Below are 23,979 nucleotides of genomic sequence, written 5' to 3'. Positions count from 1 at the left end.
CATACTGTGAATGTATTCAAGTAAATGAGAATAGGTTTTCCCCTTTTTTATGGCAACAAAACAGGTGTTAAGATGTTAAAACACCAAACTGAAACCTTTTACAAGGAATCATGTCTGCATTAACCACAATCCTTGTGGTCAGAATGCAAACAAAAATATACTCTGATAATATAATGCATTGTCTTTGAAGCTGATTGGTCCACACCAGAGACAGCTTTCTTTTGAGCCTAGTCTCAAACGGTGTTAGACCAGAGGACGCCAAAAGGCGTGTATTCAAGTAAATAGCTTGTTATTAATGAAAGAAGACCAGTATTATTGCATTGTTTCATTTCAGTCCACCTTTGGTGTAACTCAGGAGAAATGACACTCCAGACATATTCATGCACATTCATTCATTCCATATAATCAATATGTTCGAAGCTATGCCAAAAAAAATCAGTGATGGTTCATATCTGAACAGATCCTGGCCTGTCCCTAGTTCACCAACCAACACGCCGTGCTAAGGATTTCGTATTTGCACATTCATTGGCTCTTAAATGCCCCAGTATCTCCAATCACCTTACATCTCATCTCAATCATTCCAATGTTGTAGTTTTTTTAAGCCCAGGGGACCCACTGATGACAGCTGTCCCTGTGTGGCACAAGTTGTAACAGTCATTTCACAACTCGTATATCAAAGGCACAAAACAATAGATCACGTCAAAACAATCAAGCAAGTGTTTAAATTAAACATGGTATAAGGCATGCCAACAGCCCGGTTTACTGTATATACACAAATTGTATCTTAATTTTGGAGCTTTCGTGACTGCAGGAATTATTCTTTGGTTCTTTCGGTAAAGTCACGTATAAAGATAAAATAATAAATGCTATTATTTAATTTATTATTTTATCTTTATACGTGACTTTACCGAAAGAACCAAAGAATACACAAATTGTGTATATACATACAGCATGAGTTTTAATTTTACGGAAATGTATCCTCCAGGAGTCAATACACGATATCAATACGTGACTGAATATAAGTTATTGGGCTCGGTCTGGACGTGTCACGAAGTGGGACGATGGCCAGCGGTGGTCGAGACTAACGACAGAGTGTCAGGCCAAGGAGGGAACACGCCCAAGAAGACATGCCCCATAACATCAGCTTGTGTGTATAGAGATGGCGCAATAACATCAGCTTGTGTGTAGTAGCTACATGGATCCTTGCTTTGCTGGACCATGCGAGAAGGCAAAGGCTTGGGGAAGCTTTCGTCCAGCAGTGGATTGATCAAGGCTCATGTCGGTGAGAAGGGATATCGAGTTGATTGCCCACCGTTGCCTTACCCTTACCTCGTCATCGCGCCATGGCATCCTCCAGGCACAAGCTTCCTCTCCCCCCATCGCGGTTAATCTCCAGGAATCTCTTCACCACCAGAAGCAACGCCCTCTGCTGCACTCGATATCGCCAGCATCTCCGAGAGTGGCGGTTCTTAAACATTTTGCCGCAGCCTTGCACTCCTTTGGTTCTCAATCGTAAAAAAATAAAATGTAGAATGTGAATAAATACATAGGTTTGATTAAACAAAGTAGTTGTACTTACGTGCCCGTGCCTAATTTGTGTTTTCGATGAATTACCTTTAAAAAAATTAACCCGTAAAAACAAAGTTTTTCACTATAAATCCTTTATATGCGTGGCGGCTAGAGTCCTCTCGTCCTCTGGCTTGAGATGGCTGCCACCTATGGGTCAGATGATTGCCTGCCACCATTAAGCAATTGGTAATTAAATATTTTTATAAATTCCTAAAATGTTGAACATTTTGGAAAAAAATTTTGACGAAAATAAATTGTCACGCACAACGAGTCTGTGTGCAAAATGTCAGCTCGATTGTATCACGGGAAGTGGGTTAAAAAACGACCGAAAGATTTGCACGGTCGTAAGCGCGCAAGCAAGTGAACTTAATATAAAGGATTTAAAAAATAAGGCCATGTATCGCACCCACCACGGAAAGGGCATCTCTCAAGCCCCAGCGGTTGCGTGCACCCCAGGTTAAGAACCACGGTCCTAGAGGAAGCGTTAACTTGAAAGTGTTGTACTGCAGTCCTCACGACCTATATCTTCTCTCTTTACCTATCGTCTCCCTTCAAAGACAGTTCTCGTTGTCGCGCTCTGCACGTGCCGACATGTGCAACGTGACGTTAAGGGTGATGGTTTAAAATAGGTTAAGATATTCTTTGTGCGTGCTTTCACAATCAATGTTACGATCCATAATTGGTTACTTTTAGGTTAGACAAATTGTGAATGTCGTGTATGTGTGTCCGTGTACACCACCCATGACGGAGCTCGTTCAAATAAAAGTATTCTTACTCTGAATAAGTGCTTCTCTCAACGTCATGTGAACTGTGTTTACCAATCGTCGGTCGCATGCAACTTTTAATGATTTCATTTGTAAAGTTGATCGAAAGGCTTGCCGTGGTATATTTCAATCACTGGGGTTTAGGAAACTACTCCACAGCAAACCATCAACATGTGGGTCGCGCTGTCGAGCGTTTGCCAAACCACACACAGACGCTTCCATGACGGTTTCTCTCTTGAGTAATCCGTTCACCATCGGGCATTGGCTTATTTCTTAGGCTTACTGAAAACATCCACTGAGAGTAAATGTTCACAGCATGACAGTCAACACAGATGTGTAACTCTCAGAGTTGGAATTTAGCCAAATAACCGCAGACCCAAATATAATTGTATTCGTTTTGTGCGGTCGTTTGTCACCGAGCTGAGACCGTTGACGCGATACCAGAGAATCCAGTTGAAAAATACAATAGACAGCTGAAATTTGGACTCAAAACCCAGGATCTTAGGTCGACCAGCTCAGCACTCGGACCTCTGAGCTACCCGGTTTACCTCTCAATCCTATTATTTATTTTAAATTTCCCGCGACGAAATGTCACAGCCGCTCGCCGCTCACCCCTTGTTCGCTTTCACCTGGCGAGGTCCTCCTCGTCGTGAGCGCACTGGCACTGCTCCCCGGCATCGTGCGTCACTCCGAGGCCGCGCTTCATGTGGTCGTACACGGCGCTGCAAACGGCCGCGCTCGGGATGACGCGCGCGAACGTGGGCACGATGCCGCGGTAGAGGCCCAGCAGGCCACCGCGTGCCCCCAGCTGCCACAGCGAGGCCCACATCCCGACTTGCGCTGAGCCCTGAGCACCGTTCAGCACGGCTGAACGAGACGGAATAAATTAATCGCCACTGAGTGATTTTTTTATTTCTCACTTTGAAACAGAGGTCGCAAACAAGTTTTGATTCCTTACCCGTACCCGTACCCGGCCACACCGGAGTCGTAAACGGGTACCCGTACCCGGCCGGGTATGGGTACCCGTACGGTACCCGTACCCTACCCGTACCCTACCCGAAATGAGTGACAAACGGTTACTCACCGGTGACTCACGGCCTACCCGTACCCGGCCGCACCAGGGTCGCAAACGGGTACCCGTACCCGTACCCGGCCGGGTACGGGTAGCCGGGTATCGGGTAGGGTACGGGTATCGGGTACCCGGTTGCGACCTCTGCTTTGAAACAATATTATTTTGGGGGGAAACTGCATTGGCAGTGGTGCACAAGCACAAACGACAACAACAACAACTCAACATTTTGTGCATAGTACTGCCCTATATCTAAGTCACTCAACCACTTGATCTCCACTTTATCCAGGTCATTCACCCTTCTCATTCCACCTTCTCGTTGTCATAAGGGACAATGTTCAGCAACGTGGACCTGGTGTTTGTTGGGCAGCTCTGCAGTCACATGTAGGGGTGGCACACAAACCAAGATGGTACATCTGCATGCCACTGGTTTATTGGCCACGGTCCAAGACCGTCTGGATAACTGGTGCCCATATCCATGCGTGACTGATGGCCAGTGGAGATGCAATACAGTCTCATCGTTCACATCAGGACTTTATCTTCTTCGTTCTTTCGGTAAAGTCACGTAGAAGGGAAATAATAAAATAGTAAAAATAAAACATAATAAAATAATTCTCACGACGTTTCGGCCACAACGCAAGCAGCCGTCCTCAGGTGAAGAATGAAACACCACCAAGCTTGGAGCATATATTTAAGCTGGGTTAGAGGGGGAAGGACTTTACTGAAACCACCCCAAATGACAAGAGGCCCCACCACGTGAAGAGACCCACCTCCGGCCTGCATCCTGGTCTTGATCAGCAGCAGGGGGTAGCTGCCCAGCTGGGCACACGTGCTGGACACGGCGCCGCACGCCAGCATTGCCCCCAAGCCTGGCTCCGTGTGCTCAGTCTCGCAGTGCTGCAGCCACAGCTCCTTCAGGGTCTGCACCGCATGCACGCCCCATGAGCCACTAAAGGAGACGTTTTTTGCAGCATTTCTAACATCTTGTTTGTTCGTTACTGGCAGGTTGCCACAACTGTATGGTACACTTTTCATCATTTGTTGTTGTGTGTGTGAAATAAATCTCAGTGATTGAGGCATTCCTTAGGTGAGAACGGTCCCTTCAGTTGAAGCTACAACATGTCCGGGAGGTTCAACCAGGACACATGGTGAGCTGTCTGCCCTTCCCTCCATGAGCAAAAACCTTCAGTTGCATGCCACACCGACTCAACCACCGGCCCTGCCCCAGTGAGAGGCTTCGCTCTCTCTGCTCGTAAGCCCCAACGATTAGTAATACACCTCACCCACTACTCAGGTATCCTCGCCCCTTGCCTACATCATGAATTGAGCACGTGGCCAGAAAATGCGAGATTTGTACTAAATACCAATATTCTAAAATGCTTCGGGGACACCGGGACAGCATTTATGCAAGCGGCACCGTGCCAGCCAACCAGGACACTTGGGGAGATGTACCTTCACTGAGCAGCAGACGTTGGGAAAAGGAGGCACCACCGGCAAGATATAATTGACGATCATCGTCGATGATCACCATGTTGGGCATGCAGGTTAACATGATGCGGAGGAGGATGGGAGGATGATTGCAACGGCGATGTCACCTCATAGAGCGCCAGGTCGATGCCAGCGTGAGGCAGCAGGGCGACCATGTGTGGGGTAAGGCCCTTGTAGAACGCCCTCCAGCCCTCGGCCTGCACCACCTGCCTCGCGCAGTCCACCATGCTCGCGTACTGCCCCGTCGTGCGCAGAGTGAGACGCGTCCTCAACACCTGCACACACACACACACACGCGTGCACATGCACACACAGACACGCGCACACGCACACACACGCGCACGCACACACACACACACATGCGCACGCGCGCCACCAAGATATTCATTCATGCAACCGGACCGTACTGGCTTCACCATTGCTGGGCGCTTGTAGATGGTGTTTCTATCGTTGTCATCAACTGTTCACGGCCCTGAGCCAGTGGTGGAAACACCACTTTCTTATGGCAGGAGAGAATCTATCCTCAGGTTAGCCACTCTTGACTTCCACAGAAAGTGGTATCTATTGTACCGACCTCAGCGGGATGATGGGCTGAGTCAACCCTCCACCAGGTTTTTAACTTGCAACCATTCCGATTGCAACCTGGCCAGTTAACATAGCTGGGCATAGGTGGTGTTCAAAGTGTAATTGCGAGGTTCTGTAAGTGACTCAATCCCTAAGGGAGGATCCCATGAGGGAGCCTCTAGGGGGTTGTGTGAGCAGAGGAAGAGAGGGGGGGGGGGTTAGGATAGTCCATGGGTGAGCAGAAACCTGTTAAGATCAAGATGTCACAATAACCAAAGACATTGATGCCACCTCACCACGCCGAAAGCCTACTGCTGTTCTGAGGGCCATACAAGACATTCAAATACTATTTACAGGACACACACTAATGCACACCTCGATCACTCCCAAGACTGCAAGAGGCCCTTCTAGTGACAGGAGTGACTAAACAAGTGTTGGCGGTCAAACATTATTCCCCACCAGTACCCGAGTAGTGTGGCTAAGATGCTCGTAGTGATGGATGCGTATTTTGTTTGCGGTCTATTTGGAAGCAGGAGGCTGCAAGTGGCTGCGTGCCGCGTGAAACGATGCCCGGGGGTGGCATGCGGCTCATGGGTGCCATGGTGGCTAGCAGATGTTAACTACCTCGCTGGGTGTACAGGAGGTCGTGGGTTCAATCCCAACCCTGACGCCCGTATATTTGGAGTTTGCGTGGATTGTTCTCTGGATCTTCCGGTTTTTCCCTCCACATTTAGAATAAACATGCTTTTAGAGTATTTGGCTGCTATAAATGTCCACACTGTAAGCCACTTCGTTGAGCTCTCATTTGTGATAGCCAAGTCGCTTCTGAAAAGAGCCTCATAGCTCAGTGGGGCCTTACCTGGTAACATATAGAAACATCTTCTTGGTTCTTTCGGTAAAGTCACGTAGAATGGAAATAATAAAATAATAAAATAAAACATAATAAAATAATTCTCACGACGTTTCGGAAAGACAGTGTCTGAATGACGCTGTCTTTCTGACAGACCTGTTCTTCACCTGAATGACGGCTGCTTGCGTTGTGGCCGAAACGTCGTGAGAATTATTTTATTATGTTTTATTTTTATTATTTTATTATTTCCCTTCTACGTGACTTTACTGAAAGAACCAAGAAGATGTAGAAACATCTTTTCGTTTAGTTTTTCATGGGCCATAGATTCCCCGACCCTGGGCCAGAGCAGTGGCATTCCTCCAGTGACGGTGGTGGCGGTACCTCCAGCGGGTAGACTGATGGAGGAGGAGACGCCACCGGCGATGCAGCCTGCGGCAAAGCGGTCGCTCGTGCTGACTCGCTGCTTCTCCCCGCGGAAATACTTCTTCAGCTGTTGAGACCCGCGAAAGGTCGTCGTTAGCAACAGATTACATCGTCCCCCCTTTCTACTAAATCCAGCGCGAGTGAGCGTGCGTTCGGAGGCTGGAGGAGAGGGGGTGGACTTCCGAACGTATCGCTTCTTTGGTAGACATGTGGTGTCTGCTCATTCAGGAGAATTTCAAGAATTAAAAACTGACTTATTTTATATTTTGGTTCTGCTGGGGTCTCTTCTCTCTCCCCACCCACCTCCCTCATCTTCCCCTCCCCTAGAAATATCCACGCTCACGATCGTTGCCCCATACGTGAGTATTTTTTTCAGCCAAATCTTATTTTTTCATTGTCTTGATACTGGCAAAAAGGTCCCATAGATATGCATACATACCGTCTGGTACTCATATAGCTTTCCAATCCCAACAAAAAAATCCCAGATCTGTGTAGTTGTTTAGGTCAAGATCTCCAGTGAAATTCGTAAACTTGCCGGCTCGCGTTGACTTTATTTCGTGTGTGTGTGTGTGTACGTCACCTGCTCGTAGGTCATCTGCATGATGGCGGACTCGGGCAGCATCTTGACGACGTTGGCTCCGTTCCCCCTCCAAAGGGCGCGCAACCCGCCCTCGCGGATCATCCTCCTCACGCTCTCGGCCATGTGCAGCGGCCGCTCCGGAGTGCCACGCACCTTGGGGGCCACGCGCGCACGGAACCAGCGCGCAGTCGGCGTCTCGAGGGCACGGCGGACGAGTTTCGCAACTCGTACCGTATATTCTAGGCGTGCGCGTACTGTGCCGTAACATCTCTTTGCCCAGGGCCGCTGCCACGTGGTGGCTTCCCGACGGAGGATATTTCACGACGCCTGGTTGACTGAGCGTTGGGGGAAGCATAGACGTGGGAGCATAGAAGCACTACTGTACAACAATGGATTTCACTGAACTGCCCTCTGTCGCCCACAGCGCAGCCAGTGCTGTGAGAGAACTATTATTGGAAGTTGAAAATATCAATATAGAGCAGACCCGCAGCTGCCTGTCACAATTCACCTGTTCGGAACCATTAAGAGTATTAATGAGGCCTCCACACGTGGTGTCAGTTGTGGGGGTTGTTTGATCACATTTCACCATGCTGGTCAGTGCGACTTGGCGAAGGGGGGTGACCAGGATTGGTTCAGACACCCCCACGCCACTGGTGTCAGCCTTGGCCAGGAACTGAATTGAGGTTGCCGGGTTCATTGAGCAGTGCGCTCACCACTTTGCCACCGCTTCAACCCCATGTCAAATTATACGGATGGTAAAACAAAAAAGTATTTTGATCCTGTCCATAAGTCTATAGATTCACATTAAATGCGCTGAACGTATTAAAATCGTAATGTGCTTCAGCGTCAGAACGGTGTTCTGTTCATGTTAGAGGCATGTGCCCAATGTCTATTATGCCCTTTAAAAACATTTCTTATGGTTAAATTTTGAATAAAAGCTTTCGTGACTGCAGGGATTCATATTCTTGGTTCTTTCGGTAAAGTCACGTAGAAGGGAAATAAAAAAATAATAAAAATATACACATTAAATACCCACTACAATGACAAACGTTTAAAGCGATTTGAAGCATGTTTTATTTTTTTGGGGGGGGGGGGGCAGAGCTTTGTGACGTCATATTTGAGGGGGGGGTCTGACTTTTTGTGACGCCGTGTGACGAAGGGGGGGGGGGGTCAAAAATCGTCCAAAATCGCGTGACGTCATTTAGGAACGGCCCCATACCTGCATCTCCACGCGCAGGCGCAGTAGTGGCGCGGTGCTCGAGTAGGAGACGGCGCAAGCCCCGCCCCCCGCCAGGAGGTGGCGCCACCACGTGACGCCATCCTCGCACTCCTGCGGGATGATGAGTCCGTCGCCGGCGTTGAAGATCTGCAAGGTCGACGGAGACAAAGATCACGTGACCTCTCCTCCTCCTCCTCCCCCGTGTGTGTAGCCTTAACAGACTGATATTTCTATTTAAAGCTTTCGTGACTGCAGGGATTCATCTTCTCGGTTCTTTCGGTACTGTCACGTAGAAGGGAAATAATACAATAATAAAAATAAAACAATAAAATAATTCTCACGACGTTTCGGCCACAACACAAGCAGCCATCCTCAGGTGAAGACCAGGTCTGTCGGGGAGACAGCTTTATTTTTATTATTTTATTATTTCCCTTCTACGTGACTTTACCGAAAGAACCAAGAAGACAGACTGATATTTTTGGTTCTTTCGGTAAAGTCACGTAGAAGGGAAATAATAAAAGAAAAAAAAAAAATTCTCACGACGTTTCGGCTACAACGCAAGCAGCCGTCCTCAGGTGAAGAATGAAATATACGCTCCAAGCTTGGTGGTGTTTCATTCTTCACCTGAGGAGGGCTGCTTGCGTTGTGGCCGAAACGTCGCGAGAATTATTTATTTATTTTCATTATTTCCCTTCTACGTGACTTTACCGAAAGAACCAAGAAGATGAATCCCTGCAGTCACGAAAGCTTTAAATTGAAATTTAACATACTGGTATTCTTGGTTCTTTCTGTAAAGTCACGTAGAAGGGAAATAATAAAATAATATAAATATAAACAATAAAATTCTCACAACGTTTCGATTGCAGCACAAGCAATCGTTATCAGGTGTGAAAACCACAGCAATAAAATTTGTGGTTTTCACACCTGATGATGATTGCTTGTGTTGCAGTCGAAACGTCGTGAGAATTTTATTGATTTATTTTTATTATTTTATTATTTCCCTTCTACGTGACTTTAACGAAAGAACCAAGAATATGAATCCCTGCAGTCACGAAAGCTTTAAATCAAAACCTAACAGACCGGTTGGGGCAAGTGCTGTGAGCGAGTGGCGGCACCTGTGGAGGCCGGCACGATGCACAAGGAGATGGGGTGGTCGACTATCACACCAAGTACGTGCTCATTTGAGGCTGAGACGACCTCGGGGAGGTTCAGATAATCGTCACTGGTGTTGGCCGTGAGTGGGAGTCCAACTCGGGTCGTCGCGCAGAGCACAGCGTGCTAACCACTGCACCACCGCTCCTCACACACACCCCATTTTCAATTTGGCACAAGGCCGCAATTATAATATATATTGGGGGGGACACACATCCCCCCCAATATTCAAATATGCTCAAAATGTCCCCCCCCCACCAATATATTGCTATAAAATATATTTCTATTTATATGATTGCGGTTATGGTTGTACTTTATTAATCCATAATTTCTGCCATTACATATAATGAAACAAGAAAAGGTAAAAAAGAAAAAAACAGAGCAATGTAATACAAAATACTATTAGACATTCTTGTAAAAAATAAATAAAAAGTCCATCCAATGTGTTAGTGAATTTTTTTATATTTTAGGCAGGAAATTCGTTTGCATATTTAAAAAAAATTCTAAGGGGGGACCTCCAGACCCCCTGGAAGATTTGGTCCCCCCCAATGTTGACTCCATGGCTACGGCCTTGATTTGTCACATTCGAGCAAAGCCAAGGCGTGGGCCTTCACGGTTTGGGTGATTTTCCATTGGCTATTTGCCGTGTTCAGCTGGCACCACGCCATGAATCTCTGGCGTCACAAGACATCCGAATTTATCTCTGGGACAATTGGGGCCAGGGGTGGGGCAAATGACGTGTTCATTGTGTGCACACTACGTCATCGGAACATACGTGCACGTCATCAGTTTTTTTCTTCCGATTTCGTTCCAGTAACATACGGGTACGTCTTTGTAAGATAAACATATATGCCTATAGTCTGGGCTTAGAATCATCCGAGTCTGTCCTGGTCAGCGACCTGGAATAGACATACACCTCTTGCTACGGCTGCAGGCAATCATCACAAACAACAACCAAAACCTGCGCGGAGTGGGGAGGTCCTCGCTCAGCCATGGCTCGAGACAGGGCTTTCGTAACTACACGTGCGCACGGCACCGGTGTGATATCCTCGTTCGGTGTACGAGGATCGCCTGCGTCGACCGGCGATAGTCATTTGCCCGCGACGCTCCGTGTCCTAGGGCAGGGGCTCTGACCATGGAGTGGGTCCAGCGCTGCACAATTTGCTCCATGCTGTCGGCCGGGTGCAGCAGGTAGAAGTCCAGCCACTCGTCCCAGTCGATGGTGGACGAGCCGTCGCGGTCCAACCTGTGGGGAGCGACGAGTGGGGAACCTGCGTGAAGGAGTCGTGCGCCTGCACGCGTGCGCGTGAGGACGCTGGGCGAAGGGGCCGTCCATAAATGACGTCACGCGATTTTGTACGATTTAAGACCCCCCCCCCCCTTCGTCACACGGCGTCACACAAAGTCAGACCCCCCCCCCTCAAATATGACGTCACAAAGCTCTGCCCCCCCCCCCCAAAAAAAATAAAACATGCTTCAAATCGCTTTAAACTATTGTCGTTGTAGTGCGTATTTAATGTGGCACTGCACTCTGATGTTGTAGGAGAAAACATTTATTAAAAAGTATATTTAATTAAGTACAACGTGTTGTCTATATTTATTTAAAGTTGCGCGTTTTGACGTGACGTCACATTTCTCAACCCTCCCCATCTCGTCACACATCGTCACAAATGTCTGACCCCCCCCCCCCTTAGGTGCGTGACGTCATTTATGGACGGCCCCGAAGTGCAGGTGTGGAGCAGTAGGGCAGTGGTTATGTATGTTGAACTTTTTTCGTGCCGTATGTAGCCAAATGTGTTAATCGGAGGCGCGCGGCACTACAATACCTGGCGACCCGAGTTCGATTCCCGCTCACGGCCAACAACAGTAACAATTATCTGAACCGGTCCTGGGCCTCCTCTAGGTCGACTCAGCCTCAAATGAGTGCCTGTGCGGTGTGTAAAAACTGCCACTGGGGAGATAAAGGCGGCCGGGTGTGGTGCTGGCCACCCACCCCCTCGTGTGCCATGTCGGCCTTCATAGGTGCAGCTCGCTAACAGCACCAGACCCCAACAGTCTGTTACAGGATATATGGGGTGGGGAGGGATCTTTGTCTTTAATTTTTGGTTCTTTCGGTAAAGTCGCGTAGTTAGAAATAAATTAAAATAAAACAAAATAAAGAACCAAAGAGTATGGATTCCTGCAGTCACGAAAGCTTCAAATCAAGATCTTTGACTTTGTTTGGACGCTGAGCGTAAGGATGGCTGGAGGGTCAATTCTCCCAAGCGTGAGACTCAGCGAAAGGGAGCGAGCACACCCGGTGAGGGGTGAGGGGTGGGATTGTTACTTGTACAGGAGAACTTTCGCCCGACGCGGGTTGAGCGCGAGGCCCTGCTGCTCCACTGCTTGCTTGATCTCCTCGACGCTGAGTTTGCCTGCCCAGACCGCAAACGCAAATCGTCCACGCGTCACGCACGCGTCACGCACGCCGGCAGGACCGGCAACACGCGGGCACTTCGAACGAGAGGAGAGCTCCAAGAAAACGTCATTCGCAGGACAATCCCATGGGCTTCGCTCGATACATTACGCTCTTTAAGAGAGGCATTTAAGTGACTTAAAATAAATATTAAATGTATAATCGCATACACGTTTTAGTGTTTTTTTTTAGCAGAATGGAAAATGTATTAATATTTAATTTAAAAGTATATATTTTTGTATTACTGTCTTTATCAGTGCCAATTGCTTACCCATAAAAGTCTCAATGTGTGTCTCAAGACTTTTTTTCTGGAGCATCGGGATATTTGACCGATACTATTAATGGACGTTTGACTTGCCGTGGGAGAAAAACGAACTGAGTAAGTAGACTCAGCTGTGACCACCTTGCAGCCCCATTCCAACAACACTGGGCTACATTAGGCGATCACCAATTTCAGCTTCATTCTTTTTTCAGCAGTGAATTTTTCAAATGTTTTTTTCTCTCGCATTGCTTTGCTCACAAATTGGAATTTGATGCTTTGCCGTATTTAAGTAAACACCCTGGTCTCGATGGGCTCTTTTTAAAATTATATAATATACAGCCCCTTTTCGATTTAAAGCTTTTGTGACTGCAGGGATTGATCTTCTTGGTTCTTTCAGTAAAGTCACGTAGAAGGGAAATAATAAAATAATAAAAATAAAGCATAATAAAATAATTCTCACGACGTTTCGGCCACAACGCAAGCAGCCGTCCTCAGGTGAAGAACAGGTCTGTCTGTCTTTCTGTCTGTCTTTCCGACAGACCTGTTCTTCACCTGAGGACGGCTGCTTGCGTTGTGGCCGAAACGTCGTGAGAATTATTTTATTATGCTTTATTTTTATTATTTATTATTTCCCTTCTACGTGACTTTACCGAAAGAACCAAGAAGATACAGCCCCTTGTACTTTCACTTGATAATATCTACTGAATATCTACAAGTGCCAGAATTAGAGTGGAAACGATTTGGTGTTAGCCGATATACTCTTGTACATTATATCATAATGCACGAACACAATAGTTTACAAGCCTTCGTCAATCCACTGTTGGACAAAGGCCTCCCCAGGCTGTATGAGTCATGGGCGTTGCCTGACCACACTGAAAGAGATGGTGAAGGGGAGCGACATAGACCTGTCGCCATATCACAACACCAGTGCTTATCACGTGGGTAGTTATAACAGCAGTCAAATACTTTGAACGCATGTTGATTCTAAATGTGGAGGGGTGGAGGGAAAAACCGGAGGACTCGGATAAAAACCCACACCACCACGAGGAGAACAAGCAAATTCCAAATATACAACAGCAGGCATCAGGGTCGGGATCAAACCCACGACCTCCTGGATACCAGACGAGGTCGTTAACATCTCGTAGCCACCGTGATGATGATGAGTGAGAGAGACACGCAAACTCCAAATATACAGTAGCAGGCGTCAGGGGTCGGGATCGAACTCACGACCTTTTGTATACCTGGCGAGGTAGTTAACATCTCACAGCCACCGTGATGATGATGAGTGAGAGAGACACGCAAACTACAAATATACAGCAGCAGGCGTCAGGGTCAGGATCGAACCCACGACCTCCCGGATACCAGGCGAGGTAGTTAACATCTCTCCAGGCATCATAGCACAGTGCGCTAACCACTGCACCACCGCCTTTTCCCCCATTATAATACCGTACTGTGTACACAAATATATACGGTAATGTACAATTAAACCAGATTATATTTTAACGCGTCATTTACCGTTCTGTGATTAAACATAAAAAAAATACTTTCAGTCGGGGGAAATGAGGAATGTCATACCATCTTCTTGGTTCTGTCGGTAAAGTCACGTAGAAGGGAAGTAATAAAGTAATACAAATAAAATAAAATATAATTATTATATTATTTTATTGTGTTTTATTTTTATTATTTTATTACTTCCCTTCGACGTGACTTTACCGAAAGAACCAAGAAGATGAATCCCTGCAGTCACGAAAGCTTTAAATCGAAAAATGTCATACCATCCACATTTTTATCGATTGAGGAAAAGACAGCCTTGAGTTTGTCCCTGCGTCTCTCCAGGAAGACGCAGAACTCTTCGTAGTCGAGTTGGTGATTCCCATTGCTGTCAGCCTCCCTCATGAGCCGCTACGGAGAGAGTGGAGACAGGACAACGATGGTCTTCAACATCGAGATGTCACCGTGGCCCAAGCGTGTTGATACCACCACCATCACCACATTGACAACGCTTCCCACCGTCTGCCAGACCATGTGCAGCAGTTGCGCAGAAGACACACATGTACTCTTTGGTTCTTTCGGTAAAGTCACGTATAAAGATAAAATAATAAATTAAATAATAGCATACTACGACGTTTCGATTGCAACACAAGCAATCATCATCATCATCTCTATGTATCGTTGTGATATCTGCCTGCTTATATGTCTGTCTGTAGTATTCTGGTTAGATTTTTGTTGCTATTTCTTTTATGATGATTGCCTGTGGTTGCAATCGAAACGTCGTAGTATGCTAGTATTTAATTTATTATTGTATTATATAATATTATATAATATACAGCCCCTTTATTTTTATTATTTTATTATTTCCCTTCTACGTGACTTTACCGAAAGAACCAAAGAGTAATTCCTTGCAGTCACGAAAGCTCCAAATTAAGATTGACACACACGTACCTTCCAACATGCGCCCTAAACATATCCCAACAGCTGCCCCTTATGTTTTCCCCTTGGTCACGAGCTTTGTAGGGCCCATTGTAATTTCTTTACAACTGCTTTGTGTTTAGTTTATTGTCCTTCCCTCGCACCCACGATCAGCTTGGTTGGCAACGTACGGTGCGAATGAAGTTCAACATAAAACGTAATTAATTATCAAATATTTATACCGAACCTGTAATTATAATGATATATTGTATACAACACCGATCTTATCACAACACCCTGTGCAAGCTGTTTTACTAAGGGGCCGTTCATAAATGACGTCACGCACCTAGAGGGGCGGGGGGGAGTCAGACATTTGTGACGATGTGTAACGAGGGGGGGGGGTTTGAGAAATGTGACGTCACATCAAAATGCGCAACTTTAAATAAATACAGACAACACGTTCTACTTAATTAAATGGACTTTGTAATAAATGTTTTCTCATTCAACATCAGAGTGCAGCGCCACATTAAATACGCGCTACAATGACAATAGTTTAAAGCGATTTGAAGCATGTTTTTAAAAAAAATTTGGGGGGGGGGGGGCAGAGCTTTGTGACGTCATATTTGAGGGGGGGGTCTGACTTTTTGTGACGCCGTGTGACGAAGGGGGGGGGGGGTCAAAAATCGTCCAAAATCGCGTGACGTCATTTATGGACGACCCCTAATACACGTGGTTGTGGCACTATGTTTGCTGTGAGTGGACCACAACATATACGAATCAATAAATATCGATTCGTAAGCTCACTCTATACAGTACTGTATATGTACATCACATTCAGGGTATGTGAGTAAATGTTGTTATAGAGTAAGTCGCGTGCGGGCATTACGCATGAAGTAATATTATGGAAGTTGTTACAATATAACCTGTTATAACTTGAGTATATTGCTTGAAACTATTGAGTAGAGTTTACACGTGGATACTATACTCAGATATTTGTGAATACAGTGTTTGCACGACAGGGTGCATTTAAATTTTAAATGAAAATGGCAAACTTCATTCATCTCTTGCCAGGAAAGCAGTGTGTGTGTGTCACACACACTGGGGTGAAAGTTCACCCACCGTCTGGGCGCATCTATCTATCAATGGATGGCGTCGTATTAGCACGCATTCGATGCAGTGCAATGCTACATTTATACAAAAGGACCTTCGGCTCTGCGAGTAATACAAGATGCTGTGGCCAAAGTGACAGGGTGCGTTTGCCAGTGGCCCCGTGTGTGTGTGGGCAGCAAGCAACAACATTTACCATTCTGGCGAATTGCCCGATGATGCTGGATGCAATTACCAACGAAACGTGGTACTCAAATTTTTTTTGTAAATATTGTGATTTCACGCTTCAACACACCGGTGGGCCAAAGCAGTGAACTATTTGCCTTTTGTCAACGTGACACTTTTTTTTGATAATTGGCCGTGTCGGGTGGTGGAGGGTTACGACACATTTATAAAACGTTGATTATGAACCCACAGGGCTGGATTGCTCCCCCCGTGCACAACATAAACGCTGTCTGCAAAACCTGTCGAGGGCTGTAAAGTGGGTGAAGTTTTCTCACGCGATGTGGCACGTGACGTGAACGGCACTGCGAAACTGTGCACAACATCGATCAACGATGTCTTCAACGAAGCCGCTCGCAAAATGACTCCATCATCCCTCGTGTATTTTGTGCGTTATCCCAGCAATACTTGACGGTGCCTATGGCTTGCTGCTGCGTCTCAACCTGCCCTGAGCCCTCCCATGGGTTGAACAAGCAGTGTCGCGTGTTAACGTAGCCGGCTGGAGAGACATAGGCACTATGAGACATCTCCTTTACCAGTGGCAAAATATAGTAATAGTTTTTTACCCTTTCAACTGGTACAAAAACTGACACCTTTATTAAATCCTTTATATTAAGTTCGCTTGCTTGCTTAGGACCGTGCAAATCTTTCGGTCGTTTTTTAACCCACTTCCCGTAATCCAATCGAGCTGACATTTTCCACACAGACTCGTTGTGCGTGACAATTAATGTTCGTGAAAAAAAATTCCAAAATTTTACACTTTTTAGGACAAAAATATATTTAATTACCAATTGCTTAATGGTGCAATGCAATCATCTGACCCATAGGTGGCAGCCATCTCAAGCCAGAGGACGAGAGGACTCGAGCCGCCACGCATATAAAGGATTTATAGTGAAACACTTTGTTTTTACGGGTTATACTTATACAATGCATCATGTTTGCAATAACCACAACACAAGCAGGCAGCCAGGCACGGTGCTGGCCATCCCAACTCCTGGGCACGTACTAAGCCCAAACCAAGCCAGCCTTCCATAAGAGGGCTTTTTGGGTTATAAATGTGTCGTTGAACCCACCACCACCCGACGCAGCCGATGAGTGTGAGGTTTGTCACGTAAACAAAACGTGGCAATTCGTTACTCGTGCCGCACACCGGTTGTGTTGGAGAGTAGAACCTCACACCGTTTACAATTCGAGTACGACGTTTCGCCAGCAATTACACCTCGCACCATAAATATAAATACGCATTCATATTTACGCGATCTAACCGGCCGCAAACACTTTTTACATCCTTTATATTAAGTTCGCTTGCTTGCGTGCTTGCGTGCTTGCTTGCTTACGACCGTGCAAATCTTTCGGTCGTTTTATAACCCACTTCCCGTGATCCAATCGAGCTGACATTTTGCACACAGACTCGTTGTGCGAGACAATTAATGTTCGTGAATTTTTTTTTCCAAAATTTTACACTGTTTAGGGAAAACAAATAAAATATTTAATTACCAATTGCTTAATACTGGCAGACAATCATCTGACCCATAGGTGGCAGCCATCTCAAGCCAGAGGACGAGAGGACTCTAGCCGCCACGCATATAAAGGATTTATAGTGAAAAACTTTGTTTTTACGGGTTATACTTATTATCGTGGATAAATTTCGATTTAAAGCTTTCGTGACTGCAGGGATCCATCTTCTTGGTTCTTTCGGTAAAGTCACGTAGAAGGGAAGTAATAAAATAATAAAAATAAAACATAATAAAATAAAATAATAAAATAAGAATTATTTTATTTTATTATGTTTTATTTTTATTATTTTATCGTGGATAACATTGATCAGCGAAAGCCCACGTTGTTAGCCAGGTCAGCCTCAATAGGCACCCGCTCGCATCACGCAATCGTGCAAGAGCTGCTAACCCGTGCGCATATCTGGAATTGCCGAACGAGTTAATCTCCACGATTAGCAAACCCACGTGGCACGCGCGCTCTCGATGTGATGAGCTGCGCAACACAGCGGCACAGCAGGCGCCAGTCTGACAGAACACCGCATGGGGGTTCTCAATTCGCCGGCTACGGTGTTGTCACACGCGAGCAGCAGGCAACAGCAGCCAGCAACAGCAGCCAGCAGCAGCAGCAGCGCATGCCGCTGACCTTCCGACAGTCGGCAAGGGGTCATTCGCACAACGCGCTGCCAGCGAGAAACGGCGAAAAGGTTTTGTCCGTCCGACTCACCTCCTCGTCCCCGGGCAGCAGGGTCATCCCCATGGTGCGCAGACCATTCCTCAGCTCCTTGAAGTCAATGCGACCATTGCCGTCCGTGTCCAGGCTGTGGAACAGCTTCTCTGCCCTTGCCTGCAGTGTCGTCGACATTGTGCTGGGGGGGGGGTTTGTCTCCCAAATAAATAACAAATCTGCCAACGACGGTCACTCGCTGCTGCTGCTGCTGGTGGTGGTGGGGGGAGGAGGGGTCAGCAGGTGTGCTAATTAGGGGTCACCCAAATGGGCTGCTAACGGTAGGACGATGATAGTCGAAAGCTGCACTGGCGAGTGCGAGAGAGAGAGAGAGATCCTGAGAAGGGCATCTGCATTGTCGCTCTTGCGCCACGTGACGGCGTGGGGAGGTGGGGTGGGAGGGCAACTGTGGAGTTAACCCATTCACTGCCAAGTGCCCACCATGGCTACAAAGACAAAGGTCCCCCGTGTAGCCTTCACACACCGATGGGGCAAGTGCTGTTTCGCGAGCAGCGCCTATGAAGGCCGGCGCGGCGGCACGAGGGGGTGGGTGGCTAACACCACGCCCGACCGCCTTTGTCTCCCTAGCGGTCGATGTTTTACGCACCGCACCAGGTACTCATTGGAGGCTGAGTCGACCCTGGGGAGGCCCACGGCCGGTTCAAACAATCGTCACTGTGCTGTTGGCCGTGAGCGGGATTCGAATTCGGGTCGGCGGGTTCGTAGCACGAACCACTACACCACAATCGCTCACCCCCTTGGTGTCACTTGCTAATTGCTAACAAATTCACGCCAAGTGCTCCTGCCACATTGATTTGCACAATGTTTTCTCATTTGAAAACCACAGACCAGTCTGCATTTTCACATCACAAACGTCTTTAAATTGTGTAACTTTTGCAAAGCGGTGTTTAGATTCTGAAGTTGTTTTTTTTTAATATCAATATTTACATGAGTGAAATTTGTACACGCTCATGGAAAGCCTTTTCAACATATCTGGCATGTTGAGAGATACTGTATATTGTCAGCACCCCTGCTTATTTTAGTTTCGGTGTGAATGCAAGCTCGCTGCTCTTCAAGGCTGCTCATGTTCCAAAGATGAGTCGAAGCAACACTTCCCCATCTATAAATGTTCAGGAGAAACTGCAGAACCGAATTTACTTCAAAAAGATGCGTTCTCAGATTAGTACGTAGGCAGCCGCGAGCCAAACAGTCGTGTTAGCTGTCGGAATCAATGAAAACCTGTGCAATGCACTTATCACCAACAACGTTATACCCAACATCACATCTAAAATTAATTGACATGTATTTTGCAGTAGAACTCCAATAATTCGCGGGGGCGCACAGCTCCCGAAATCCGCGCTTACCTCACGGATGTTTTGGATCAATTCCAGGCGTGGAATAATCCATTCCATAATACCAATCTATTCCATAATAATAATCCATTCCATAATAACAATCTATTCCATAATAATAATCCATTCCATAATAACAATCTATTCCATAATAATAATACATTCCATAATAACAATCTATTCCATAATAATAATCCATTCCATAACAACAATCAATTCCATAATAATAATCCATTCCATAATAACAATCTATTCCATAATAATAATAATCCATTCCATAATAACAATCTATTCCATAATAATAATCCATTCCATAACAACAATCAATTCCATAATAATAATAATCCATTCCATAATAACAATCTATTCCATAATAATAATCCATTCCATAATAACAATCTATTCCATAATAATAAACAGGACCCTGCGGGGTGGGCTGGTAGGAATAATACTTAGTACCGGTATAGAGGAGTTAAAGAAAAAAATTACTGTATTCTAGTGTAACGTTAATTAAAAGTGTTTGTTTTGACAAGAAACGCTGTGAGATTTAAAGACCCCCCAACACCACCCTCAACACCACCCCTCCCACCAGCCCTCCCACCAGCCCTCACCACCCCCCACCACCACGCCCCACCACAACCCAACCCCACCACCACCACCCCCCACCACCACCTTCTGCACTAGGCCTCGCGAAGCCTCCTGCACTAGGCCTCGCGAAGCCTTCTCTGCAGTAGACTTAGCGAAGCCTGCTGCACTAGGCCTCGCGATGCCTTTTCTGCAGTAGGCCTCGCGAAGCCTTCTCTGCACTAGGCCTCGCGATGCCTTTTCTGCAGTAGGCCTCGCGAAGCCTTCTCTGCAGTAGGCCTCGCGATGCCTTTTCTGCAGTAGGCCTCGCGAAGCCTTCCCTGCAGTAGGCCTCGCGATGCCTTTTCTGCAGTAGGCCTCGCGATGCCTTTTCTGCAGTAGGCCTCGCGAAGCCTTCTCTGCAGTAGGCCTCGCGATGCCTTTTCTGCAGTAGGCCTCGCGAAGCCTTCTCTGCACTAGGCCTCGCGATGCCTTTTCTGCAGTAGGCCTCGCGAAGCCTTCTCTGCAGTAGGCCTCGCGATGCCTTTTCTGCAGTAGGCCTCGCGAAGCCTTCCCTGCAGTAGGCCTCGCGATGCCTTTTCTGCAGTAGGCCTCGCGATGCCTTTTCTGCAGTAGGCCTCGCGAAGCCTTCCCTGCAGTAGGCCTCGCAAAGCCTTCTCTGCAGTAGGCTTCGCGATGCCTTTTCTGCAGTAGGCCTCGCGAAGCCTTCTCTGCACTAGGCCTCGCGAAGCCTTCTCTGCAGTAGGCCTCGCGAAGCCTTCCCTGCAGTAGGCCTCGCGATGCCTTTTCTGCAGTAGGCCTCGCAAATAAGGCGATTAAATGTATCTCGTGTCTGTGTTAATATAAATGTATCTTGTCTCTGTGTTAAAAAAACGTGCTGCGTTTCAGTAAAGTAAATTTGAAATCTTTTAAGTTTAAAGTTTCGCTGTGAGGCGCCGGAAGCGACAGCCATCTTGTTTAGTTCACAGATCGCAGGGGGAGCGGGCGGCCATCTTGTCGGACAGACGGACAGTCGGACGGATGGACGGACACATTAATCTATTGGTGGTCTGGTCCACTTCGTTCCTACCAGTATAATCCATTCCATAATAACAATCTATTCCATAATTATAATTAATTCCATAATAATAAATTACATAATCCATTACATAATACGATCATCCATAATGCATTCCATAACCCGCATTGCACCGCGCCATGAGCGCTGAGCACTTCGAGGTCGGGCAGCTTCTGAAAGTTCGCCCCGCATTTTCATGTTTATTGTTCATCGGTCTCGTCCTCCAAAGAGTCCAAAGCAAATTCATTTTGACGGTGGTCTAAGAGGACCACAATGCACTTCTTCAGGAGTACCAATGGATGTGTGCTTTCATATTTTTTTATCTTGTACTGGTAGGAGCCCACAGGGGATTATTGTGTCCGTCCGTCGTGCATAAAAAATGGGAGGGTTGGGGCTGGGTGGAGAGGGGAGGGGCTGGGTGGGGAGGGGCTGGGTGGGGAGGGTGGGGCTGGGTGGGGGGTGGGAGGGGTGGGGCTGGTCACCCCGTGGTGCCCTTATAAAACTCAACGTTCAACCTACTCACGCCGGCTTGTGCCCGCCCTCACAGTCGGCCATATTTGTGGAATACACCACGCCACCGTTGACCCTGGCCATTGACCGAGCAACCCAACGTTCCTACCAGCTCCCTCCGCAGGAATGTGTTTTGCAAGATGCACTATTACTATTCTTTTGCGATGGAAGTTTTCTCGTCATTTACAGATTTGATTGAGACACGTGCAGGCCTACGGACCTTCGCCACTGCCAGTGGTTGAAGAGCCGTGCAGACTTAACAGCTAAGCCATAAGTAAGATTCCCTAAAACTTTATGCCATAAAGATCCTGGTAAAATGAATCGGGGAATCATTTGTATTACATGATTGTAGCTCAAACGGTGTCTAAAATCGTGTTGCCGACTCGTGACTGCATTATATATGCAATACGTATGTTGGACTTATTTCGCACCGTACATAGCCAACGGTGCCAATCGGAGGTGCAGAACGACCCCACTGGCTAGTATAAAACTGTGTGCATGTGGAACTCTTGTGCTTATCGATTCAGGTGTTGTGTTTGTACTGGTGCAAGGATAATGGGTACCGACCAGGTCATGTGTTTACTGTGTAGACGTTAGTGTGCGACAGTGTTTGCCTGCCGTTGTACGAATTAGGACATTTTGAACAAAAAATGGAAAATTAATTCCATATTTGTTGTCTATCACACCAGTTATCATTTTACAATATCACGTTGATGATAGTTTGGGTTATAACATAAACACCTTTGTAAAACAAACACATCTGTAAAAAGTCACTTTCATCCATATTCCGATTGATAGTATGACAAACTCTCTCTGCACGATTGTGGAACTAAAAAAAAAACCTTTCGTCAAAGATAAACACAAAACATGTTCAAAGCCAACAAAACATCTTCATGAAGTGAATTAATATAATTCGTTTTATTGAAAAAATTAAGACCCTCAGCACGCAGACCAGCAAACCCATTCAGCCATACAAGTTCAAAAAAGCAAAGTGCAGGCAGATTACCAAGATTACCAAAGCCAGCGGCGGCACCCGAGAACAATACGAATCAGTTATGCCACACCGCAGTCAAGACGTCAACTTTCAACTCAGTGTCCCACAGTGTACACGGACTTCGAACAAGGGACGCAGGAAATGTATAATAGCTTGTTTGCGGCCCCGAAACATTCGAAATTGCTGAATTTACAGCAAACGCTGCCAAATCGACCTTGGAAAAATAAAGCCACGAGTCGTATGCATACTTACACATTCAAGGCACCATTAACAGCTTCTGTCTGGGAAGCAAGTTTAATGCCATGCTGCGTTATAACCTGTAAATACTTGCATTGCATACTCTGAAGTACAGTCCATGTACTGATGTGACGGTGGGCAATGGATCTCTTTTCTGTGTTACCATCAAAGGTGGCAGGTGGATTGTGAAACCAAAGCCATTTTCACCCAGTGGGCTTCTTGGTTGAAACTAGATAAGAACTTACATGCTTCTGCTTCCACTTTGATGTTTGGCTCCTTAGCGCATGATGAAAATTAACGTGCGTTTCCATGTGCACACGTGCGCTGAAGTAAATCTCTCGTGCAGGAAAGAGGAGCGCGCTTCGGCTACAGGAAAAAGGTTACAAAGTGAAACAACCAACAATGGCAGTATATTAAGCCGAGGCACTGCACTGCTCACACCTTGGATATTAGCTTTTTTGGAATTCCACTTGGGATAATAGGCAGTGAAGATGGTACCTTTTAAAACACATCTACCCATTAATCGCATTGGGCCAGACATTGGTTGTTCAGATTCTAACCTCGGATTTGGCAAAACTGTCTCGTTAGCTGTGTCACAATGCCAACTCTCCAACGCTTTACCTCAATGTAGAACTTCCTTCATACCGTGTGTAGCCAATCGTGCTACTCGAATGGTTAATAGCAAACTGCAGCATCTTAAGTGTCTGAAAACGTAAGAAAATGCGTACAAATAGTAATCATGATAAAACTGGAGAAGCGTCAATGTGTGCTGCATGTCAATTTTGAAAAGATAAGATGTGAAGTGAAGAAAAAAGAAAACGAGGTATATAACAGCACTGCGTGTCCAATGTCACGTGGCATATTTAGCAATTGGTAATAAGCACATTTTGA

General features: G+C 46.4%; 1 protein-coding gene across 1 annotated transcript; it reads right to left on the bottom strand.

Annotated features, from left to right (window-relative positions):
• Nucleotides 1–929: 929 nt before the first annotated feature.
• LOC133341798 (mitochondrial adenyl nucleotide antiporter SLC25A24-B-like) lies at nt 930–18,660 on the bottom strand. Its single transcript, XM_061550534.1, is given in 11 exon segments — nt 930–3,200; nt 4,173–4,323; nt 4,998–5,165; nt 6,686–6,700; nt 6,702–6,794; nt 7,308–7,460; nt 8,527–8,673; nt 10,813–10,924; nt 12,005–12,092; nt 14,171–14,297; nt 18,354–18,660. Coding segments are annotated over 11 exon segments (1,434 nt in total). The 5' UTR covers nt 18,492–18,660; the 3' UTR covers nt 930–2,958.
• Nucleotides 18,661–23,979: the final 5,319 nt, after the last annotated feature.

This window comes from Lethenteron reissneri, chromosome 12 (assembly GCF_015708825.2).
Source record: "Lethenteron reissneri isolate LAM-NWPU_2019-01 chromosome 12, ASM1570882v1, whole genome shotgun sequence".
Taxonomy (NCBI): domain Eukaryota; kingdom Metazoa; phylum Chordata; class Hyperoartia; order Petromyzontiformes; family Petromyzontidae; genus Lethenteron; species Lethenteron reissneri.
This window is presented reverse-complemented; position numbering and strand designations above follow the sequence as displayed.